We start from the raw sequence: 19,898 nt of genomic DNA, 5'->3' as shown, positions 1-19,898 counted from the left end.
AAGGGGTACAGATGGGACATAGCCCTGGCTACTTTCAGGCTCGCCTCAGGGACATCCCATTGCGCTGAAATTAAGGTCTGCATGGCTTCATGAATGTGGAAGGTTCTAGGCGGGCGCTTCGTTCCCAGCATAATGGCAGAGCCAGTAGAGGCTGAGAGAGAGCCTTCCTCCGAAGAGGCAATCTTCAAAATGCTCATGGCCTGCACAAGCAGGTTGGGCAAATCCTCTGAGCGAAAAAGCCGTGCTGCAGAGGGGTCGTCCGCTCCATCCGAGCGAGGATCTGTCTCTTCCATCGATTCCACTAAGGATCTCTAGGAGAACTCAGACACGCTGCCGTCATCCACATCAGAGGAGACCGAGTCCCCCGAGGGTGGAAGATCCACCCAAGGGTGCTTAAGTATAGAGGCCTCATCACCCCGATCAGAGAGGTGGGCAGGGGCAGTGTTCTGCATAAGAAAGGCTTGATGCAGCGGCAAAATGAACTCAGGGGAGAACCCCCCCCCCCCCAGTCTGTGCATTTCTGCAGCCTGTGCCGCGGCCCTAGAGGCGCCCTCCATCTGCGCTCCCAGTAGCGGGGGAGAGGCATGTTGCGCATCCAAAATGGCGTCCGGCACAAAACTCCGAGAAGGAGCCACGCGGGAAGGTGTTTTAATTTCGCCGACTTCTTACTGTCGCCCGATTCAAGGGCGACCAAGCTGTTAATGTCTCCCATCTCGAGGGCAGCCCAAGAAGAAGCCGACCGAGCCGCGTGGCCGGTCACAACCGGGAGGGCGGCCAGCGGGGGATGGCTGCCTAAGGCGGGAAAGGCCGCTGCGCCAGAGGAAAAACCGGTGAACTCTCCCGGTTCCGAAAGGGCGACTCTACCTTCGATCCCCTCGCTTCCCCGCTAGGCGCGCGAACGCATTCCGGGGAGCGTCTTTTCGCGCCCTTGCCATCCGAGGCCATAGCCACGTGGAGACCGTTCGGGGAACCCCCTGCCCGCTAGTAAAAGGTAAAAATTACCTGCTTCTTGCTCCGAGCAGCAACGACTTGTTCCAGTGAGCAGCTGCAGCAAACGGACGTCCTTTTTGAACGTTTTTAAAAATCTTTTTTTTTTGTTTTTTTGTTTAACGGAGCCAGCGGGAGGGGGGAGAAAAGGAGGGACCTGGCACCACTAGGTTTGCACTTGCTCACGAAGAGCCCTCAACCCCAGGTACTCAACAAAACCTAAACAATTAGGCTTGGAGACCTAGCCAGAGCTGCTGCTATGTGACCACACACCTGCTGAGATAGAGAACACACTGGGGAATTTCCGGCAGCACATGACCACATATAGGGAGGCAAAAGATTGCTCTCTATCTCCACCTGCTGGTAGATGGACACAACCCACCAGTCTATGGATTGATCGGCTTGATGATAGGGAAATAACATTGGCACACCAGTTGACACCTGAAGACTAATCTCTCCGAAAACGTCCTTTATTGGAATAAGCACGCTTACTCACAGTTAACTGCAGATCAGAGGTTGTGCCCCACTGGCAACGAGTCTCCCTGGTACTCAGATGAGCAGTAGGTCAGATCTGGCATAATGCTGTACAATGCCCTCTTTCAGCCACATTCAAGGGAAGAACTAAGTTCTGTAGCGTGGCAAACACGTGAAAGGGATCTAAAACTGGCTTACAAAAATGGCTACTACCTCATGGACTACCGGAAACAAAACAGGGCACACTCTGACCCAGTAAGCAGGGGGAAAAGCACCATGGGAGTAGAGCCTACCAACTACCAACATCGTGAGCATTTGCCACAAGCTACTGGAATCAAGGAGCCCAATACCCTACACACACCACAATGCATTGCTGATGTGACTCTGCAGTGCCCTTAACAGAAAAGGTGTCACACTCACCCGAGAGCCACATCAGAACCAGGGAAAGGCTGTCACAGGATAGAACACATTCTGCTGTCATGGAGGTGGGTACGGCATTTGAGGCTGGCATAGAGGCTGGAAAAAAAAGTTTTTAAAGTGTTTTTTTTTTGGTGGGAGGGGGTTAGTGACCACTGGGGGAGTCCGGGGAGGTCATCCTCGATTCCCTCCAGTGGTCATCTGGTCAGTTGGGGCACTTTTTTGGGACCTGTTCGTGAAAAAAAAGGGTCCAAAAAAAGTGACCCAAAATCGCGGTAAAAATGCCTTTTTTTTTTTTATTATCAGCTAAAGAGGCCCATCTCTCCTTGGCCGATAACCATGCCCCAGTTCCACCTTCACCACGCCTCCAACACGCCCCCGTCAACTTTACCCGTTTCTGCGACGGATTGCAGTTGGAAACGCCCAAAATTGGCTTTCGATTATACCGATTTGGGCGCCCACGGGAGAAAGATGCCCATCTCCCGATTTGGGTCGCAATATATGCGTTTTTCTCTTTCGATTATAAGCTGGTAAGCCATCTCTGGGATTGGTTTCTGGAAATGCAGGATTTTATTCTAGTGTTGTATTAAAAGGAATTTTTTGCACCTTGGCATATAAATTATTTATTGCAAGCTCCACTTAGGTCCATCTCGCTGACGCAATGTAAGAGTATGCTGTTACGACCATTACATGACGCATAGCATGAGTTGGCTAGATGTTGGAGGGTAGATCCACAGGTTTCAGATCAATTACCATTATAAGGCAATGCATTGTTTTTGCAGAATTTGACTAATAATGTCTTTGTTTACTAGGAGACGCGAGAGGTCTTGTTAGAGCTTGTATTGAGAGACGATGGCCTGCTGATTAGTCTTCAGGAAATACAGAGGCAAACCAGTATTTATGCTGGAGATTTTTTTCGCTTATGGTCAGTTGCGGCATTATTTAGGCATGTTAGATCGCACATATGTTCCAATTCTGGAGTCTGACTAAGGGAATTTTTTTAGAAGATCAGGATTGTCAGTAAGTGCAGAGCTGAGGGAATGCCAATTTCGGGTGTTATACTGTGCATATTTTACTCAAGCAAATGCCTATAAGTCTGGTTGAAAAGATACATCTATAGTGTTTAAAGTATGGGAAAGAGACAGTTACATTCTATCATGCTTTTTGGTCTTGCCCCCAGATCACACACGTCTGGCACGCAGTGCTACAATATCTAGAATGGTTGATAGGGCAACAGCTTTCCTTGTCTCCTGCTGGTTGGCTTATAGATAACTTTGAATCACTTCGGGTACTGGGCGGTGGCAACCATTTGTTATGTCACAAGGTGAGTCCAGTATGTTTAAAAAAAAAAAAATGTCTGGATAAGACTCAACTGCTTTTTGGAGTTGGCAGAATAGATTTCATGTGTTAATAGTGTTGGAGTAGAAATATGCCAAACTCTCGTAAGACAGAAAAAAATATTTTTGTCCACTCGGAAAGCTTATTTACAGTCCTTACCACCCCAAGCTCATAGCATGATCCTATATTTGTGGTAAAAGTGGGAAATTGGATATTGAATATTTTAGGCACATGCTGTCTTTTTTCCTTTGAGTGCTATTTTTTTATTTTTAGGGGGGTGGGAGTAAGTCTTGTTGGTAGATGGTGGGTTCACTTGGGATTGGGAGGTTATAAAAACCAAACTCATCCATTCTTGGAACAGACGAAGTCATAGTAACATAGTAAATGACAGCAGATAAAGACCTGTGTGGTCCATCCAGTCTGCTCAAGTCACCATTCAAAGGACGGTGTGAGTAGTTTATTATAAACTAGTAAAAAAGCCCCGTTTCTGATGCAAATGAAACGGGGGCTAGCAAGGTTTTCTTCTGTGTGCATGTGGGAGTGTGTGTGTCCCTGCCCTCTGCCCTCTCTCCCCTCCCCCCTCTGAGTCCTTCACTGTTACAGAGAGAGCGATTTGATTTCGTGCTTTGCTGTGTTTTCCTTCACTGTTTGTGTTAGAGAGAGAGCGAGGGCGGGGCAGAAACTCATGGGGAAACCGGATCTCTCTCCCCCTTCACACTTCCGGCTGGAGGCTTCATTTAGAACGTTGGTGGTGCCTTTTATATATAGAGAAATGTCAGAATGTTATGATTTATTTGCAGTCCATTATCAGATATATCGGGTTGGGGGTAGAGTGTGTGGGGGAGTAAATGCAAAAACAGGCATTTAAATTTTGCTGATCTTTGTTATGGCTCTCTACTATGTTCAGTTCATTTATTTTGTACTGTTTGTTTGAGCTATGCAGTTTGCTTACCTTGCCTAATAGTTTGAAACTAAAATATTTATTACCCGCTCTGTCCTACAATTCTAGGCAGGGTACAAAATAAAAACATACACATTATCAAGTTATAGATATGCTTCAGCAGCCTCAGTGTTAGCAAGGCCAAACATGGTGAGCTAAAATTATCCCAGGTAGTGGAACTCCCATCTTTAGAAAGATTTTAAACTGAAATAAGTTTCTGAAATAGTCAGAGGTAAACTGGCAAGTTTGTGACATCTTAGCTGGAAAATGTGGGAGAAACCTACCACAAGGAGCTCCAATTGGCCTGAGAAACAGAACCATCTGCTAAAGCCACAAACTGGTCTGATGCACCAGAGAGCTTGCAGTATATTGAGCTGATCAGTTGCCAGTTGGCAATAGTTGCACTCTTAAGAGTTCTCAAGAGATAGAGTATAAGCCTGGCAACACACTGTGCTGCCATATGGTATACTGGTGATCAGAGTCAACCATCTGGTAAAGCTGTAATACACCATCAATTTTGGGTGTCTAAGTAGAGCTTGAAGGCACTACAGCTATAATTACATACTCTGTACTTTAATACAATGTTAGAGCTCAGAGATTGCATACTCTAGGTGGCTGTACAATCTCTTTCTAAATACTTTGGCCCAGATTATCCACTGTTTCAGTGTAATAATGTAATTTGCTGGGAATGGGAAAGAAAAGCCCCAAAGTCATTAATAACCCTCTGGAAGGTAAGATATCAAATACCCTTATAGAAAGCAGAAAAAAAAAAGAGTAACATCTGGACAGCCTTGTATACCAATGCCCGTAGTATGGGAAATAACTAACTTGTTATTTGCTCGTAACCTTATCTTGTCTTCCTCTCTTCAATAATCCCCTTTCCCTATGTGTCCTTTCTGTCTGTCCTACCCTTTCCCTTATTTGTCTTGTCTGTCTGTCCTGATTTAGATTGTAAGCTCTTTTGGGCAGGGACTGTCTTTCTTCATGTTCAATTGTGAAGCGCTGCATACGACTGGTAGCGCTGTACAAATGATTTGTAGTAGTAGTAGAGGAGTGTGGTAGCTGTGTTAGTCCACTCTTAAGGTTATCAATAAAAATCAAACAAAATAAAACATGGAAAAGAAAATAAGATGATACCTTTTTTTTTTTACATAACTTTATACATTTCTTGATTAGCTTTTGAAGGTTGCCCTTCTTCGTCAGATTGGAAATAAGCAAATGTGCTAGCTGACAGTGTATATAAGTGAAAACATTCAAGCATTACTATGACAGTCTGACAGGGTGGGAGGATGGGGGTGGGTAGGAGGTATGCATGGGGACATCAAAGCATATCATTGATATTCTAACAGGTGACATACAATCCAGAGCTGGAAAAACTGAGGAAAATCATAAGAGATATTCCCATCCCCACCAGTACTGGCCTTCCGACAGCCACCCAACTTAAAACACAAGCTAATCAGAAGTAAACTTCCATCACAGACTGAAAAGAAACAGAAGGGCACACTTCCCTGTAATTTATCCAGTTGCAAACTATGCCAAAATATTTCACAGGACCCCACAGTCATCCACAAAGGAAAGATATTCAACATAAAGGAATCTTTCACTTGCTCATCTTCCAATGTGGTATATATCATTCAGTGTAAAAAATGTAACGAAGGATGCTATATTGGAGAAACAGGCCAGATGCTTAAGACAAGATTCAATTTACATAGACATCACATGAACAATACTGGTGCCAGTAGGGCTCCCACCCCTGTTGGTCAGCATTTTACAGGACCAGGACACTGTACCAGTGACTTCACAGTGAGAATCCTGAAAGGTAACTTTAAAACTATACAAGAACGTAAGACCTTTGAAGTCAGAATGATTGAATATTTTAACACCCAACAGAAAGGACTTAACAAGAATCTGGGGTTCCTAGCCCATTATAAACCATAAAGCTGTATTTCTCTGTTGATCACCCCACCCCTCACCTATCCACACCAATCCTGTTAGAATATCAATGACATGCTTTGATGTCCCCATGCATACCTCCTACCCACCTCCATCCTCCAACCCTGTCAGACTGTCATAGTAATGCTTGAATGTTTTCACTTATATACACTGTCAGCTAGCACATTTGCTTATTTCCGATCTGACGAAGAAGGGCAACCTTCGAAAGCTAATCAAGAAATGTATTAAGTTATGTCCAATAAAAAAGGTATCATCTTATTTTCTTTTCCATGTTTTATTTTGTTTGATTTCTATTGATAACCTAGTAGTAGTAGTAAATAAATTTCTAGATCTAGAGGCTGGACTTGGATTTAGTGACAGTCACGGAGGCATGGTTCATGAAGAACCATGACTGCGATATAGTTATACCTGGCTATAATCTATTCAGGAAGAACAGGTTAGGAAAAAAGGGTACAGGTGTGGCATAGCGAATGCTACATACCTGTAGAAGGTATTCTCCGAGGACAGCAGGCTGATTGTTCTCACTGATGGGTGACGTCCACGGCAGCCCCTCCAATCGGAACACTTTCTAGCAAAGGCCTTTGCTAGTCCTCGCGCGCCGATGCGCACCGCGCATGCGCGGCCGTCTTCCCGCCCGAACCGGCTCGTGCCGGCCAGTCCCATATGTAGCAAGACAAAGAGAAGGGAAGACACAACTCCAAAGGGAAGGCGGGCGGGTTTGTGAGAACAATCAGCCTGCTGTCCTCGGAGAATACCTTCTACAGGTATGTAGCATTCGCTTTCTCCGAGGACAAGCAGGCTGCTTGTTCTCACTGATGGGGTATCCCTAGCCCCCAGGCTCACTCAAAACAACAACCATGGTCAATTGGGCCTCGCAACGGCGAGGACATAACTGAGATTGACCTACAAAATTTACCAACTAACTGAGAGTGCAGCCTGGAACAGAACAAACATGGGCCTAGGGGGGTGGAATTGGATTCTAAACCCCGAACAGATTCTGAAGCACTGACTGCCCGAACCGACTGTCGCGTCGGGTATCCTGCTGCAGGCAGTAATGAGATGTGAATGTGTGGACAGATGACCACGTCGCAGCTTTGCAAATCTCTTCAATAGTGGCTGACTTCAAGTGGGCTACCGACGCTGCCATGGCTCTAACATTATGAGCCGTGACATGACCCTCAAGAGCCAGCCCAGCCTGGGCGTAAGTGAAGGAAATGCAATCTGCTAGCCAATTGGATATGGTGCGTTTTCCCACAGCCACTCCCCTCCTGTTGGGATCAAAAGAAACAAACAATTGGGCGGACTGTCTGTTGGGCTGTGTCCGCTCCAGATAGAAGGCCAATGCTCTCTTGCAATCCAATGTGTGCAGCTGACGTTCAGCAGGGCAGGAATGAGGACGGGGAAAGAATGTTGGCAAGACAATTGACTGGTTCAGATGGAACTCCGACACAACCTTTGGCAAGAACTTAGGGTGAGTGCGGAGGACTACTCTGTTATGATGAAATTTGGTGTAAGGGGCCTGGGCTACCAGGGCCTGAAGCTCACTGACTCTACGAGCTGAAGTAACTGCCACCAAGAAAATGACCTTCCAGGTCAAGTACTTCAGATGGCAGGAATTCAGTGGCTCAAAAGGAGGTTTCATCAGCTGGGTGAGAACGACATTGAGATCCCATGACACTGTAGGAGGCTTGACAGGGGGCTTTGACAAAAGCAAACCTCTCATGAAGCGAACAACTAAAGGCTGTCCTGAGATCGGCTTACCTTCCACACGGTAATGGTATGCACTGATTACACTAAGGTGAACCCTTACAGAGTTGGTCTTGAGACCAGACTCAGACAAGTGCAGAAGGTATTCAAGCAGGGTCTGTGTAGGACAAGAGCGAGGATCTAGGGCCTTGCTGTCACACCAGACGGCAAACCTCCTCCACAGAAAGAAGTAACTCCTCTTAGTGGAATCTTTCCTGGAAGCAAGCAAGATGCGGGAGACACCCTCTGACAGACCCAAAGAGGCAAAGTCTACGCTCTCAACATCCAGGCCGTGAGAGCCAGGGACCGGAGGTTGGGATGCAGAAGCGCCCCTTCGTCCTGTGTGATGAGGGTCGGAAAACACTCCAATCTCCACGGTTCTTCGGAGGACAACTCCAGAAGAAGAGGGAACCAGATCTGACGCGGCCAAAAAGGAGCAATCAGAATCATGGTGCCTCGGTCTTGCTTGAGTTTCAACAAGGTCTTCCCCACCAGAGGAATGGGAGGATAAGCATACAGCAGACCCTCCCCCGAGTCCAGGAGGAAGGCATCCGATGCCAGTCTGCCGTGGGCCTGAAGCCTGGAACAGAACTGAGGGACTTTGTGGTTGGCTCGAGATGCGAAGAGATCTACCAAGGGGGTGCCCCACACCTGGAAGATCTGTCGCACTACACGGGAATTGAGCGACCACTCGTGAGGTTGCATAATCTTGCTCAACCTGTCGGCCAGACTGTTGTTTACGCCTGCCAGATATGTGGCTTGGAGCACCATGCCGTGACGGCGAACCCAGAGCCATATGCTGACGGCTTCCTGACACAGGGAGCGAGATCCGGTGCCCCCCTGCTTGTTGATGTAATACATGGCAACCTGGTTGTCTGTCTGAATTTGGATAATTTGGTGGGACAGCCGATATCTGAAAGCCTTCAGAGCGTTCCAGATCGCTCGTAACTCCAGAAGATTGATCTGCAGATCGCGTTCCTGGAGGGACCAGCTTCCTTGGGTGTGAAGCCCATCGACATGAGCTCCCCACCCCAGGAGGGACGCATCCGTGGTCAGCACTTTTTGTGGCTGAGGAATTTGGAAAGGACGTCCCAGAGTCAAATTGGACCAAATCGTCCACCAATACAGGGATTTGAGAAAACTCGTGGACAGGTGGATCACGTCTTCTAGATCCCCAGCAGCCTGAAACCACTGGGAAGCTAGGGTCCATTGAGCAGATCTCATGTGAAGGCGGGCCATGGGAGTCACATGAACTGTGGAGGCCATGTGGCCCAGCAATCTCAACATCTGCCAAGCTGTGATCTGCTGGGACGCTCGCACCCGCGAGACGAGGGACAACAAGTTGTTGGCTCTCGTCTCTGGGAGATAGGCGCGAGCCGTCCGAGAATCCAGCAGAGCTCCTATGAATTCGAGTTTCTGCACTGGGAGAAGATGGGACTTTGGATAATTTATCACAAACCCCAGTAGCTCCAGGAGGCGAATAGTCATCTGCATGGACTGCAGGGCTCCTGCCTCGGATGTGTTCTTCACCAGCCAATCGTCGAGATATGGGAACACGTGTACCCCCAGTCTGCGAAGTGCCGCTGCTACTACAGCCAAGCACTTCGTGAACACTCTGGGCGCAGAGGCGAGCCCAAAGGGTAGCACATAGTACTGGAAGTGACGTGTGCCCAGCTGAAATCGCAGATACTGTCTGTGAGCTGGCAATATCGGGATGTGCGTGTAGGCGTCCTTCAAGTCCAGAGAGCATAGCCAATCGTTTTCCTGAATCATGGGGAGAAGGGTGCCCAGGGAAAGCATCCTGAACTTTTCTTTGACCAGATAGTTGTTCAGGGCCCTTAGGTCTAGGATGGGACGCATCCCCCCTGTTTTCTTTTCCACAAGGAAGTACCTGGAATAGAATCCCAGCCCTTCTTGCCCGGATGGCACGGGCTCGACCGCATTGGCGCTGAGAAGGGCGGAGAGTTCCTCTGCAAGTACCTGCTTGTGTTGGAAGCTGTAAGATTGAGCTCCCGGTGGACAATTTGGAGGTTTTGAGGCCAAATTGAGGGTGTATCCTTGCCGGACTATTTGGAGAACCTACTGATCGGAGGTTATGAGAGGCCACCTTAGGTGATAAGCTTTCAACCTCCCTCCGACTGGCAGGTCGCCCGGCACTGACACTTGGATGTCGGCTATGCTCTGCTGGAGCCAGTCAAAAGCTCATCCCTTGCTTTTGCTGGGGAGCCGAGGGGCCTTGCTGAGGCGCACGCTGCTGACGAGAGCGAGCGCGCGGGGCTTAGCCTGGGCCGCAGGCTGTCGAGAAGGAGGATTGTACCTACGCTTGCCAGAAGAGTAGGGAACAGTCTTCCTTCCCCCAAAAAATCTTCTACCTGTGGAGGTAGAGGCTGAAGGCTGCCGGCGGGAGAAGTTGTCGAAAGCGGTGTCCCGCTGGTGGAGCTGCTCTACCACCTGCTCGACTTTCTCTCCAAAAATATTATCCGCACGGCAAGGCGAGTCCACAATCCGCTGCCGGATTTTATTCTCCAGGTCGGAGGCACGCAGCCATGAGAGTCTGCGCATCACCACACCTTGAGCAGCGGCCCTGGACGCAACATCAAAGGTGTCGTACACCCCTCTGGCCAGGAATTTTCTGCACGCCTTCAGCTGCCTGACCACCACCTGAAACGGCTTGGCTTGCTCAGGGGGGAGCTTGTCCACCAAGCCCGCCAACTGCCGCACATTGTTCCGCATGTGTATGCTCGTGTAGAGCTGGTAGGACTGAATTTTGGCCACGAGCATAGAAGAATGGTAGGCCTTCCTCCCAAAGGAGTCCAAGGTTCTAGAGTCCTTGCCCGGGGGCGCCGAAGCATGCTCCCTAGAACTCTTGGCCTTCTTTAGGGCCAAATCCACAACTCCAGAGTCGTGAGGCAACTGAGTGCGCATCAGCTCTGGGTCCCCATGGATCCGATACTGGGACTCAATCTTCTTGGGATTGTGGGGATTACTTAATGGCTTGGTCCAGTTCGCCAGCAATGTCTTTATGAGGACATGATGCATGGGTACTGTGGACGCTTCCTTAGGTGGCGAAGGATAGTCCAGGAGCTCAAACATTTCAGCCCTGGGCTCGTCCTCCACAACCACCGGGAAGGGGATGGCCGTAGACATCTCCCGGACAAAGGAAGCGAAAGACAGACTCTCGGGAGGAGAAAGCTGCCTTTCAGGAGAGGGAGTGGGATCAGAAGGAAGACCCTCAGACTCCTCGTCAGAGAAATATCTGATGTCCTCTTCCTCTTCCCACGAGGCCTCACCATCGGTGTCAGACACAAGTTCACGGACCTGTATCTGCAGCCGTGCCCGGCTCGACTCCGTGGAACCACGGCCACGGTGGGAGCGTCGAGAGGTAGACTCCCTCGCCCGCACCGGCGAAGCTCCCTCCGCCGACGTAGTCGGGGAGCCTTCCTGGGAGGCTATCGCAGTCGGTACCGCAAGCGGCACCGATGTCGGAGACCTCACCCCGGGCAATGGGCCAGCCGGCGCCTCGCTCGACGGTACCGGAGGGGTAGGGCGCAACAGCTCTCCCAGGATCTCCGGGAGAACGGCCCGGAGACTCTCGTGCAGAGCGGCTGTGGAAAAAGACATGGAAGCCGATGCAGGTGTCGAGGTCAGAATCTGTTCCGGGCGTGGAGGCTGTTCTGGGCTGTCCAAAGGGGAGCGCACCGACACCTCTTGAACAGAGGGCGAGCGGTCCTCTCGGTGCCGATGCTTACTGGGTGCTGACTCCCTCGGCGACCCAGAGCTCTCGGTGCCGACACGGGAAGGGGACCGGTGACGATGCTTCTTCGATTTCTTGGGATGAAGCATGTCACCGGAGCTTCCCGGCACCGACGAGGAGGACGTAGAATCCAGCCGTCGCTTCCTCGGGGCCGAGGCCGAAGGAGGTCGGTCTCGGGGGGGGGGGCTGTACCGCAGGAGCCCTCAGGGTAGGGGGAGACCCACCCGAAGGCTCACCGCCACCAGCAGGGGAATGGACAGCCCTCACCTGCACTCCAGACGAAGCACCACCGTCCGACGACATCAGCAGACGAGGAGGTCTCGGTACCACCGACGACACCCTCCGATGTCTCGGCCCCGATGCAGAGGGCCGATGCCTCGATGCACTCGATGCAATCGGGGGCGAGGATGAAGGTCTGGGCGCCGACGATGTCGAAGCAGTCGATACTCCCGGTGCTGATGCCGACGAAGAGCCCGAGAACAAAACGTTCCACTGGGCCAATCTCGCTACCTGAGTCCGCTTTTGCAAAAGAGAACACAGACTACAGGCCTGCGGGCGGTGCCCAGCCCCCAGACACTGAAGACACGACGCGTGCCTGTCAGTGAGCGAGATTACCCGGGCGCACTGGGTGCACTTCTTGAAGCCGCTGGAAGACTTCGATGTCATGGGCGGAAAAATCGCGCCGGCGAGATCAAAACTCAAAATGGCGAAAATGGCACCACAAAAAAAGGGAGAAGAAAAACTTCGAACCGAGGCCTAGATAGGGCCTACCCCGACGACGAAAGAAAACTTACCGGGGCAAAACTAGAAATACAGGAAGGGGAGCAGACCGAAAAGGTCTCCTTCCGACACTTTTTTTTTTTTTTTTTTTGAAGCGAAGTCCAAAAACGACGCGCGAGGTCAACTTTCGGGGCGCGAACGGCGAAACACGACCGTACCGAGCGCGGACAAAAGAAGACTGGCCAGCACGAGCCGGTTCGGGCGGGAAGACGGCCGCGCATGTGCGGTGCGCATCGGCGCGCGAGGACTAGCAAAGGACTTTGCAAGAAAGTGTTCCGATTGGAGGGGCTGCCGTGGACGTCACCCATCAGTGAGAACAAGCAGCCTGCTTGTCCTCGGAGAATATATGTTAAGAATAATATTAAAATGACAGAACTGGAGGGAGGGGTATTAGCTAGTGAGTTTCTGTATTAGATCTGGAGGGGGACCTCTGTCATATATTGTTTGACCTTGAACATTACACTAATGGTTAAGTGTTGTTACACTATTTAAATCTTTCAATAAAATTTAAAGTTAAAAAAAAATTACAGAACTGCAGACATATGTGGTAAGGAAGAAGCACTGTGGGTCAAACTGGTAAGAGGGAAAGGAAAATGTATTTACATTGGTGTAATATATAGGTCACCCTCATAGTCAGAAGAAATAGAGACTTAATTGAAGATATCCATAAGATAGCTAGGAAAAGGGAAGTACTACTGATAGGCGATTTTAATATGACGGCAGTCGACTGAGGTGTCCCTGCTGCGGGATCATCTAGAAGCAAAGGGATCTTGGATTCTCTACAGGAAGAATTGTTTCAGCAGCAGGTAACAGAACTGACACGGGATGGAGCTATTCTAGATCTGGTGCTTACAAATGGAGAAAATATTTCCCAAGTTACGATGGGAGATTATTTGGCATCTAGCAATCACCGAATGGTGTGGTTCAAAACTAAAAGCAAAGGAGGAGAGGGCTTACTCAAGACTGAAGGTCCTAGATTTCGAAAAAACTAACTTTGCCGAGATAGGGGGATTTCTCAAGGAAGGGTTGATTGGATGGGAGCAGTTGAAAGAAGCAGAATAGCAGCAGGCAAAACTGAAAAGAGCTATTTTAAAGGCGACAAACCTTTATGTTAGAAAATTGCATAAAAGTACGAGGAAAAGCAGGCCACTCTGGTTCTCAAACATAGTAGCTGAAAAGGTAAGGGAAAGAAGGTTTGCCTTCTCATGTTACAAGATGATTCAGAAAGAGGGAGACAGGCAAAAAAATACCTGGAAACGATAAGGAAAGCTTGAAAAGTTGTTAGGAAAGCAAAGAGGCAAATGGAAGAAAAGATAGCTGATACAGTAAAATTGTGGGACAAGACATTTTTCAGATATGTAAGTGACAGGAGGAAGTGCCATAATAGCATTGTGAGGCTCAAAGCTGAGGGGCAGGAATATGTAGAAGCTGATAAGTCTAAAACTGAACTGCTTAACAATTATTTCTGTTCTGTGTTCATGGATGAAAGGCCAGGGGAAGGACCACAGAAAACAAATGCAAATGGAGATGGATGTATGGTAGACTGGGATCGATTAACAGAAGACTGTTCATGAGGAGTTAGCTAAACTGAAAGTAGACAAAGCGATGGGGCTTGATAGGATATATCCGAGGGTACTCAAGGAACTTTGGAGAAGTTCTGGCGGCTCTGCTGACCTCTTCAATGCTTCCTTAGAGGCTGGACTGGTCACGGAGGACTGGAGAAAGGCAGATGTGGTCCCCCTGCACAAAAGCGGAAGTAAGGTGGAGGTTGGGAATTATAGACCTGTCAGTCTCATCTCATCTCTGTGGCAAGTAAACTAATGGAAATGCTTCTAAAGCAGAGGATTGTGAGGTTTCTCAAATCAAATGGACTGCAGGACCTGAGGCAGCATGTCTTCACTAGAGGCAGGTCATGTCAGACAAATCTGATTGATTTCTTTGACTGGTCGACCAAACAGCTGAACGTGGAATGGGTGCTAGATGTGGTGTACTTGGACTTTAGCAAAGCCTTTGACACAGTTCCACACAGGCAACTGATAAATAAATTGAATGCACTCAGTATGGGACCTAAAGTGACTGACTGGGTCAAAAACTAGTTAAGTGGGAGGAGACAGAGGGTAGTGGTAAATGGAGCTTGCTCTGAGGAAAGGGATGCTATCAGTAGTGTGCCGCAGGGATCAGTCCTCAGGCCGGCTCTCTAACATCTTTGTGAGCAATATTGCGGAAGGACTGTCTGTGTCATGTCCCCTACCTCAACGCAAGCAGCGTCCTTGGGCTGCGTAGGGTCTCGTCAACACACACACTTGACTGGCACAGCCCTGAGCCATGTGTGTGTGGTTCTTCTCTGGCTGCAGGCTCCTTGATTGCTTTGCTTCCATGCACCTGGCTCTGCTCTTCCTCTGCCTGGCTTCCCTTGCTTCTCTCCTATTGGTATTCCAGTTCCTCCTTCCCCTGCTCTTGTCCTATGGCTGTGCCCCTTCTCCCAGCAGATGTCAGACGCCAGCACTTTATCAGCTGAGCTCTCCCTAGACTCCTTGCTTTGGCTTCTACTTTGGTAGGTGCTACTTGCTCATTAGTGTGCTTCTCCTCTACTTTGTTCTTCGTTACTGACTCTGCCTGTACCCAGATTACTCTCTTGACCTGCCGCCTGCCTATTTGACTTTACCTGTGCCTGGATTACTCTCTCGACCTGCTGCCTGCCTATTTGACTTTACCTGTGCCTGGATTACTCTCTTACCTGTTGTTTGCCTACTGACATTGCCTATACCTGGATTACTCCCCTGCCTACTGCCTGCCTATTGACTTTGCCTGTACCTGGATCACTCTCTTGCCTGCTGCCTGTTACTTTCACCACCCCGCTTCCTGCTCCGTCTCGTAAGTCCTGCAGGCCGAACTCACCTAGGGGCTCAACCTCTGGGGAACGGCGATCAGCGCAGGTGAAACCCGGGGTTGTCCAGCCACCAAGCAAAACCTGGTAAGTACCGGGCTCAGCAGTGCTCTACTTTGTACAAGAACTCACAAGTCTGACAGTCTGGTAAGGTCTGTCTCTTTGCGGATGACACCAAACTCTGTAACAGGGTGGACACCCCAGAGGGTGTGGATGGTATGAGGAAGGATCTAGTGAAGTTTGAAGAATGGTCCAAAAACTGGCAACTGTTTACATGGAACATGCAGGTCCATGAACCATAAAATAACTTTACAACAGTAACTGAGAATTATGAGCAAAGCTAGGCCTCTGTGAACAGGCTATGAACAGGTTAAGAGTCACTGAGAAGCTAAATAATCAGAATTGCACAGAATGTGAATCTCATGTCAACTTTGCCTTTGCAGGGCAATCTAGCGTTCTCCCCAGGCTCAAAGAATCAGGCATTTCGGAGATGGGCGACCATGGGTATAACGAGATTGGAACATGTTTTAACTGCAGGAGGGACCTTGTTGAATCTGGGGGCAATGGGGGTTGGCTTTGACCTTAGCAACATATTTGAGTACAATCAGCTGGCACATTATGTCTCTGGGCTGCGTGGTGAGGCATTGGGGGCAGGACATGGTAGACGCGTTCGAGATCTGTTTGGTTCAGTCTCGGGGAAACGGCTCTCAGTTTCAGGCCTGTATAGGGTGCTAACAAGGTTGGCAAGAAGTAAGGATAAATTGCATATTGCGGCCCGCGGGGCACGAGATCTGAGACGTCCAGCTCTAATGATAGATTTTAATAAGTTAACAGCCTGTATTCCTACACTGTCCATGAACGCGGATCTTCGCGAATGCCAATACAGAATCCTACATAGAATGGGAGGGGTGGAGGAGCCTCTTTGCTCTAAATGCAAATATGGGGTGAGCTCTTTTTTTTATTCTCTATGGGAATGCCCAAAGGTTGTTTTTTTGGGGGTCCCTGTTTAAATTTTTGGGAGGTCTGTTGAGGACCCGGATAACGCCTTCTCCTTTGGGTGCACTGCTGGATAAACATGAATCTTTTGCTTTGAATGGTGGGGGTGCGCTTCTATTAGTACATAAAGCCTGTATGTTGGGGAAAAGGGTTATTCTCTGCGTGTGGAAGGGGGAGTCACCACCTGATTATTGGCATTGGCGTAATAAATTACATGAACTCATGTTATTAGAACGCTGGGTGGTTGGGTTATCTTCTCGGAGGCTCCGTTTGTTCCTCGCTACTTGGGAGCCATATATACACAGTCTCTGTCCCCTTGAAAGCTTGAAGCTTTGTTTTGAATTCTCTTCCGGATCACTGAACTATTTTTTGGGGGGGAGGGGAGGGGGAATTACAGGGGTGGGGGGATACTCTTCTGCACCACTCGTGGGGGTGGTCTGTTTGTAGGTTGTATGCCTTGTATGGAGCATATTCAGAAAATCCTTCACAGGAATGTTGGTATACAGGTCGTGAGAGGCTATAAGAGACAAAGTCTCTCGCTTGGAGGGGTTATATTAGTATATTTAATGTTCTGGCTATAATAGGATGCAGGGCATACATAGTTACACTGCACATTGACCTTCGTGGTTGTTGTATGTGACCATTTTGTAAACAGGGTTCATATGTTTATGCACTTCCATGAAGAATTGAGATAATAAAGTGCGAGGGAGGGATGGGGTTTGAGGCTGAGATGGGGGAGGGAGGAAATCTTAAACAAAATTTTTTTATGATGCCATCATTATCTCTTTCACATGCAGAAAGATACGTTAAAAATTTCTTTTTTGGTTGTATACTGAACGTGTTGATTGTTTACATTGATGAATCATCAATAAAAATTGTTGAAAGTATGTATTCGGCTGTTAATACTGGCAAGTCAAACTGATAAAAGTTTATTTTTTCTTCCTTACATGTGCATAAAAGGAATCAAACTCCATTTATTTCAGTTCAAATCCAAGACGTTTTTAAAATTTTCCCCTGAAGTTAACCATCAGAAGTAATGATGAAATCTAATTTGCTGGTCACTTTCTCAGGAATACTCTTAAAATCTCTACTTGCTAAGTGCCAACCTTTAACATGGAAAGATCTCATATCTTTACTAAAAGTCTTCAGAAGACTGCAATCTTTCTTAGGAACGATTACATGAAGATGACTGCGAGCCACACATTGACCACTAAAGGCCCAGTACGCAAAACACAGGAACAGGTTGCTTAAAGACAACCATAGGCCACATAATCATCATGGAACAGGCTACAAACTACATACTGACCACAGGTGCAGGCTGCAAAATGTCGGGATTAACCATATCCCTCAGCTGCTTCTCAGCTACCAGCTTCTTATCCCTCAACACACTCCCCATTGTTCCAGATTTAATGCTTTGAATAGTTTCATCCAACCTGTAAGGACAAATATAGTGGCTGCATTAATTCAAGTAAGTTTCACCTGCTGGATTAATAACTTCAATGTGACTAACTTAAACACATGAATAAGGCAGTCATTTCCAAAGCAGAATGCAGTAGACATTTCTCATCATGATGACTTTGGGGGAAAAAGTATGTAGAATTAAGCTGATATACTGAACAAGTTCACCCTTTAGAACAGAATTTCACAAAACAGTCTTGAGGTCCTCACAACCAGTTTTGTTTTCAAGTTATCAACAATGGCTATATGTAAGCAAATCTCTCCCATGCACAGTCATTCTGAACATCGTAAAAATCCAACAGGTTGTGGAATCTCCAGAACAAGTTTGCGAAGCTCTGTTTTGGCAAAAGTAAAATGGAAAAGTACAAAGCAGTGGAATCAAATGTATTTATTGGAACAATACCCGACGTGGCCACGTTTCGCCCTCAGGCTGCGTCAGGGGTATAAACTATCAAAAGTGTATGTAAATATATCATACACACTAGTAGTTCCAAAATCTAGTTCCACTTATCTGCTACTTCCAACTAAACTGATTTGTAAGCAGTTGTGTGCCTTTTTGTTTGTTTTTTTTTTTTTTTTAAATGGAAAAGTACTACACATCGGAATAAACTAAACCAGTAAATGGGAGGAGGAGATCCCCAATTATCAATATATCAGCAAAAAAATCTAGGGATTCTCTTGTTTTATGTAAGCAATCTGGAGGCGATTAAACTATGAAAGGAGGAAAAAGCCTCAAGAAGCTCCCCAACATGGTTTGTAGATTTATAGGAGCAGGACTTCTTCATCTTCGTCAGCGGATATGAACGGATTTGAAATTTTCTTGATCTGTGGTCCTGACGCAGCCTTTGTGACGGTCAATTTTGCTGCGCTGTTTTGAATAAAGAAGAGAGACTCCGCAGCCAAAGCTAAGTTTTTTTTGTTTCAAGCATTTAAGTATTTTGTGCGAATTAAGGATGGATGCATGTAGCAAAATAAAGAGGAGGAGATTTTTTGCCTATGATGAAGAAGTCCTGCTCCTAACAAACGATGCTGGGGAGCTTCTTGAGGCTTTTTCCTCCTTTCATAATTTAATCTCCTCCAGATTGCTTACATAAAACAAGAGAATCCCTAGATCTTTGCTGAAGTACTACACATCACCATGAGAAAGACCTGGATTTGATTCTTAGATCAGGTTTTCTGCTCTCTGGACCAAGTGGAGCTGATGTTGTGAAGGCAGAGCTCAAAACCCCTGAAAAGGGAATCTCTGCCGTCGCTCAGTGGTCACATGTAGTGACTGGATTTACGGTAAACAATCTATGGCCCCTGGCTGAAGACTGTCACTGCAATGACTAGGCTGAAAAGGGATGAATATAGTTATGAATGCAGACTTATGGTGCCATATTCCAGTCCTGGTTATGACTGAGCTGGAAGTGTAAGGGAACAAGAGGAAACTGTCAACTGCTAAGCCAAAAAAAAAAAACAAAAACAAGTAGAAAGGGCATGAAGTGAGATAAAACAGATTCCAACTCAGGGTATACATGAAACAAGAGATAACTGGATATGCTCAGTGGCATCATTTTTTTAACAATATTTTTTGAACTTTTAATCTGTGTGCAGTACTCACATGCTGTGATAGTCAGAGAGGCTGTTCTGCTCCTCCAGTATCTGCCTGCCTGCAAAGTCGATGGTGATCTTCCGGGAGAGGCGTGAGGCATGCTTGAGGTCCTGGAGCTCCTTCTCTTTCTTGCGCAGAGCCTCCCTCTCTGGTTTGGACAGCCACTGGTTGGAGTCCGTGGCAAAGTAATCTGACTCATCATCAATGACTTGAGTACGACGCACACTGCATGGATAAGAACAGTGGTTTGTCTCTGTCTCTCTCATAGGACTCCAGTATTACAGAACCTGCTCCCCAACCTCTGAGTAATGTTCCAGATTTCTTGGTTCACACTTTATGCATGCATGACTGAATCTTTTGGAGGCTGTTACATCTTTTCTTGCAACAAGATATGTAAGATCCAACTGAAGAATAAAATGGCAAGTTTTGCTAGTATTGTTCTTTTAATACAGTAAAACACACAGCTATCCATTAAGAAAAGCTAAATTATTATTTCCCCTTTGTTTCCATAATTAAAGTATGATAGCTCCAATATTTAACCACTCCCACCATTATCAATCATAAAGTAATTTTG

At 47.5% G+C, this 19,898-nt stretch overlaps 1 protein-coding gene across 2 annotated transcripts in view; it reads right to left on the bottom strand.

The window, feature by feature from the left end:
* The window catches only part of TRIP4 (thyroid hormone receptor interactor 4), a 269,161-nt gene that overhangs the window by 98,264 nt on the left and 150,999 nt on the right, over window positions 1-19,898 (bottom strand). For both annotated transcript variants that reach the window (XM_030188088.1, XM_030188095.1), the window contains exons 7-8: window positions 19,334-19,549; window positions 17,579-17,705 (exon numbers count right to left, since the gene is read on the bottom strand). In XM_030188088.1, the coding sequence (XP_030043948.1) occupies window positions 17,579-17,705; window positions 19,334-19,549 (343 nt within the window). The remainder of the gene's footprint in view (window positions 1-17,578; window positions 17,706-19,333; window positions 19,550-19,898) is intronic.

The sequence above is a fragment of the Microcaecilia unicolor genome, chromosome 1 (assembly GCF_901765095.1).
Source record: "Microcaecilia unicolor chromosome 1, aMicUni1.1, whole genome shotgun sequence".
NCBI classification, from domain to species: domain Eukaryota; kingdom Metazoa; phylum Chordata; class Amphibia; order Gymnophiona; family Siphonopidae; genus Microcaecilia; species Microcaecilia unicolor.
The sequence above is the reverse complement of the archived record's forward strand: the minus strand, read 5'-3'. Positions and strand labels throughout refer to the sequence as shown.